At 37.4% G+C, this 5,595-nt stretch overlaps 1 protein-coding gene across 2 annotated transcripts in view; it reads left to right on the top strand.

Annotated features, from left to right (window-relative positions):
- LOC106883928 (adhesion G-protein coupled receptor G6) overlaps positions 1–5,074 on the top strand; it is a 25,922-nt gene extending 20,848 nt beyond the window's left edge. For both annotated transcript variants that reach the window (XM_014935072.2, XM_014935071.2), the window contains 2 exons: positions 3,070–3,449; positions 4,691–5,074. In XM_014935072.2, the coding sequence (XP_014790558.1) occupies positions 3,070–3,449; positions 4,691–4,743 (433 nt within the window). In that variant the 3' untranslated portion in view covers positions 4,744–5,074. The remainder of the gene's footprint in view (positions 1–3,069; positions 3,450–4,690) is intronic.
- The last annotated feature ends 521 nt before the right edge of the window (positions 5,075–5,595 follow it).

Raw genomic sequence — 5,595 nt, 5'->3', positions numbered from 1 at the left:
AGTCTCACACACCTGCAATAGTCTTTTTTGAACAAATCCTTCATTTCTTTCTGTTTGATCTCCACCAAATCAAACCCCACTTCTTTCGTAATCTGGCCATTCGCAAGCGCAATCCCTTTACATTTTTATTAGTTTTCCATGTTTCAATATTACAATCTCAAAATTTTTTTATCCAAACCTCCAGACTAAGCAGGAATATAACAGATGTTAAGCTGTCAGTTTCGCACTCATTTTACGCAAATAGTTTTAAATCATCCATGAATAACAGATGGCTTATCTTAATGCCATCTAGTACATATTCCGTTTTCTCTTTTCTAAGGAGTTGGTCAGGAGTATAGTGCAGATTACAAATAAAAGCGGCGACAAACTGTCTCCCTGAAATATACCACTTCATATGTTGACAGGTCCTAATTATTTCCCACACAATATTAACTGTTTTCTAGTTGGTGGCCATCAATCTTTCCTTAAAACTATATACATTGAATGGCGCTTGAACAAATTTCAGATACTTTAATATCCAGCTGTGGAAGACACTGTTGCAGGCTTTCTAATAGTTGACCCTTGCTACTGCTAAATTATGTTGCAAAGTGTCAAATGGACAATACTTGCTATACTGCCATGCCGTATTGTATATCCTTTCTAGGCTAGTGACGTACATTGAATGGTAATACACCATACAGTTTCACCATTTTGACCAAAAACTCCTGCACTTACCACTTTCTGATATGTTGTCTATTCTATATTTGATGTAATTGGTTCATAATGCTTGCTCTTGGACAGCACAAATTAGGGCCTCCGTTTCTGATTTTAAATCACTTTTAGTCATCTATAGCCTTCATTTTTGCTTTTATCTTCAACATCCCTTTGAAAATATCAATGCATTCTTTTCTTTATCCACCTATTTTCAGTTTCATTCATTCTCAAGTGCTTGTACAGTGCTTTATCTTCGCAATCTTCCATCCTACACAAACCTGACTTTCTTACTTCCAATAATAGCGGTTCTGTGGAATTTTTTGCATACAATGCTATGTTGTTTTCTTCTGCTCTAATGCTGTGTTCGCATCCAATAAGTCCTCTTCCCCCTCTTTTTCTGTCTGTCTGTCTGTGGCACTTTTTGGGTGGAGTATCCCATATCTAGTCAGCAACTCCCTCATCTTTCTGTCTAATTTGTTTAGTTCGTCTGCTGTCCACGCGATTACCCCTGCTCTATATTTAAGTAGTGAAACTTCCCAGATGTTGATAGCTTCAATCTCCTTCCATCCGTTTAATTTCGACTTAAGGATCAGTCTCAGTCTGCGTAAGTACTCCACCGTAAATTTTTCTGTCATTTCTATCTCCATTAATTTATCCATTTCCAATACACCCAAGTACTTATAGCTCGTCTCTTCTATCTGCTTCATAACCTCCCCCTGGCGGTATCGCTAGCCAGTCCATACATTTTATTTTGCTTCTCTTCAAGTTTAACACACCACACTTTCTCAGTCCGAACTCCATTCTGATATCAGTATTGAAAGTATACACTGTATCAACGAGGCAACTGACTTGGGATTCATCTTTACCATAAAGTTTGAGATCATCGATAAATAACAAGTGGTTGACTTTTTATTGGTGGCTTTTGAATACATACCTAGCCTTTGCTTCCCTCATAATCAGTGTAAGTGGTATCATGCACAGTACAAAGATCAGTGGGAACAGGAAGCCCTCTTGGAAGTTGCCTCTCCTGATTTCTATTGTCCCTAAGCTTCTTCTATATGCTGTAGGTTCCCTTCGCCATACTTTTTTCCAAGCAATTGCTCAACATTGGATGCAATACTGAAGAAGTATTTTCAGTTAGGGAAGTTAAGAAATCAACCAAAAAATGGGCAACTGAAAGGCCCCGGGACCAGATGGAGTTCAAAGCTACTGGATCAAAAGATTTGGTGAATGTCATGCACAAATGACTGCACAGATGAACACCTTGTTAAATGCCGACCAAGTAACACCAGAGTGGCTGACAATAAGTAGGACAGTGCTGTGCTCAAAAAACATCGTAAAAGGCAATACGGTAGACAATTACAGGCAGATATCCTGCTTGCCACTTATGTGGAAATTATTGACTGGAATTGTCGCAGAGTCAATGTACGGACATCTGGAAAAAAAATGGAGCCCTGCCACATGAGAAGAAGGGTTGCAAGCGTAAGTGCAGAGGGACCAAGGATCAATTGATGGTAGACAAAACTGTACTTAGATACTGCGAGAAGGGGAAAACTAACTTGGCCATGTCATGGATCGATTATCGTAAGGCGTACGATATGATCCCACATGACCATAAATGTGGAAAACCCTACAAGAATAGGGGCAAGCGCTAATATTTATAAAACATGTGATATGTTAATAAAAATCTGTAAATGTACAACCATCCAGATATCTGAGTACCTTATTATTTTTTCTAATATATATATATATATATACAAACTATGCTATTGTGATCCCGAGCAACGCCGAGTATCTCCACAAGTTATTATTAATATACATTTGGTAGAAAGGTTTATTATTATTATTATTATTCGATTTTTGTATTTGCATGTTGTGTTGAAAATATACCTTCTGCTGTAGTTTTATGTTGTTTTATTAATCAAGTTTGTCATATCTTCTTACGAGATCATTTGGACAGTGATACATAAATCTGAGGATCAAAATTTCAAATTTATTTTGCTCATATACAAAGAAGTCACAATACACGCCAATAGTACTTCATCGTGGAGATGAGACTACGATTTTCTAAAGTGCAAAGAATTCATACGAAAGTATGAGAAATTACATTATATGCTTTAAAAAGATTACTGTTCTACACCTCTCTTTTTCTCTCTCCCTATTTATCTATCTTCCTCTCGCCATATGTTTGTGTGTATGAGTGTGTTCTGAGTGTCTGGAATCATAAATGTACATTATTAATTGTAAGTATGAAAATGTTTTTTCGTTTCGTTTGAGATCAAACTCGCTTCACCTTAATGCTTCTGTGATGCTTCATTTTACTGTCTGACCATCTGGTAAATGTATGTTCTTCATTGCCTTTCTATTTCTTTGTAGCTGTTGGTTATCCCAGACATATTTCTATGCTACTCTCTTGGCTCCTGTGGGGATCATTCTCATCTTCAACCTTACGATATTCATTCTCATTATCTGGCGCCTGATCTTAATACAAAATAGTAAAAAATTTGGACACAAAAGAAGAAAAGTACGTGTTTTTGGCATTGTTGGTCTCTTTTTCTTCCTGGGACTCACCTGGTTCTTAGCATTCTTCGCTGTTGACAAAGCAGCAGAAGTGTTTAAATACCTTTTTGCTATCGTCAACACCCTTCAAGGAATGTTTATCTTCATATTCTATTGTATATGCAAGAAAGATACCAGAGATATCATCATAAAGTATGTAACTATACGAAAGAGAGCGCCACTTCCCACCGGTAGAAGTAAGTGGGATTTGTTTTTGCTATTCTTTTTTTTTTTTTCATTCCGCCATCAAAATTTGCCACAATATTGTCACGTGGGGTGGGGGATCATCACAAACATCATTTCCAACAACCCTGTCACTTTTTACCGATAGACGTCATCAAAAATATCAAAACCGTTGTCGTCTCCATCGTCATCATCATCGTCGTCAACTGCTGCGGTAGCATGAGTGGCTGTGTGAAATAAAAATGTGTATAATAAAGAAATACATATATAAAGAAAAGAAAGAACTCAACGATTTGCAAAAGAAATAGCGACAAAAATGTGACAATAGAAAGTCCCAGTCTAAATTATGTTGAACGGAAAGAATAGCCATTAACATAAGAATTAAGGGATACGAAGTATATAAAGCGAGCATGAAATACAAGAACCCCTCATCGAAATACGGAGAGGCTGGTATAGGATCAGGATGCAGAGAGGATGGCATGGGACCAGGATGCAGAGAGGCTGGGATACGACCAGGATGCAGGGAAGCTGGCATGGGAGAAAGATGCAGAGAAGCTGGCACGGAACCAGGATGCAGAGAGGCTAAAATGAGAGCAAGATGCAGAGAAGTTGGCATGGGGTCAGGATGCAGAGAGGCAGGCATGGGACCAGGATGCAGGGAGGTTGCTATGGGACCAAAACGCAGAGAGGCTATCACGGGACCAGGATGCAGAGAGGCTAGCACGGGATCAAGACGCAGAGAGGCTGACATGGGATCAGGATGCAGAGAGCTTGATATAGGACCAGGATGCAGAGAGGCTGGCATGGGGCCAGGATGCAGAGAGGCTGGAACAGGGCTAGGATGCAGAGAGGCTGTCATGGGACCAGGTTGCAGTGATGTTGAAAATGGACCAGGATGCAAAGAGGCTGGCTCGGGACCAGGATGAGAGAGGATATCATGGGACCGCTAGCGATGGAGAGCAGTGGTGGACCTGGTCGGCTTTACGCCATTGGGACGACTACCTTGCAATAATTCTAGCCCCATCAAGCAAGAGCCTGAAGCCAAAGAGCTAAAATCATCTAAAGATTATAGTTTTCTGGAACTTTAGTCGGGGCAAAAGCAGTTAAATATAAACAATATATTAAGTATTGGATACTTCATCCTTCGATTATAAGATGTAATATTGGAATGGTATATGTATATATGTGTATATCTATAGGTGTATGTATATATTGATATCTATATTTTATATCGTTTTCTCATTTATGTTTGCAGATAAAACGTCTGGTAATGAGACAGAAGATAAATCAGCAGAAACAAAGTTCTAAACGAAAATTGAAAATAAAGAATGCCTCCAAAAATCGTCTTTGATCATATTTTTCGTCATAATATATTTTGAATATATAAAACATTAAATACATTTCTTGTAAAGAGCCTTTATTTATACCTTTTAATACAACATTATGCAACCAAGAGACCATAATCCACAATAATGTAATGTGCCTGACTATTTCTTGAAACACAGCAAAACTGAAAATTTTCTTTTTTTTTTGCCACTGTAATCTCTAAATTTTCTCAATAAAGGCTTAAATCTGGCCTTTTGCTTTTTGAAATGAAATACTGTAATACTGCAGTTTAATTTCAAATACCGCCTTAAGAGACAGTGATTGCGTTACTTATGTTAAACATTACACAAAATTTTTGAAAACCTAAACGATGTAAATATTTAGATAAGATTTATAATAATTTATCTATCAAGTCATTCCGTAAGTTATGTCCGAATTTTGACTAAGGAAAAAGGTGCTCGAATTTTACATTTTATTTAAATTTAATCCTGTATATAATACCCATTATTATCAATGATTTCAGTTTTGACTTCTTTTGAGTTTTTGAGTACTAATCCACCCAAATGATTATGTAAGCTTTGAAATAAATGGTAATCAGACGGAGCAGGGTCCAGTAAATGTTTCCATTATTTTATCCAACCTCTGTATATATATATATATATATATATATGTGTGTGTGTGCGTATACATATATATTGATATTAATATAGCAATAATAAATCTCTGAACGAGACGTTAACAGCTGGAGAAGATGTCTTCCTGGGGCTACAAACAACAGTAGTATCATCCCCTATAGGGCAGCCACATTTAAGTGGCAACTATACTTCACGATAT

The sequence above is a fragment of the Octopus bimaculoides genome, chromosome 30 (assembly GCF_001194135.2).
Source record: "Octopus bimaculoides isolate UCB-OBI-ISO-001 chromosome 30, ASM119413v2, whole genome shotgun sequence".
Classification (NCBI taxonomy): domain Eukaryota; kingdom Metazoa; phylum Mollusca; class Cephalopoda; order Octopoda; family Octopodidae; genus Octopus; species Octopus bimaculoides.
The sequence above is the reverse complement of the archived record's forward strand: the minus strand, read 5'-3'. Positions and strand labels throughout refer to the sequence as shown.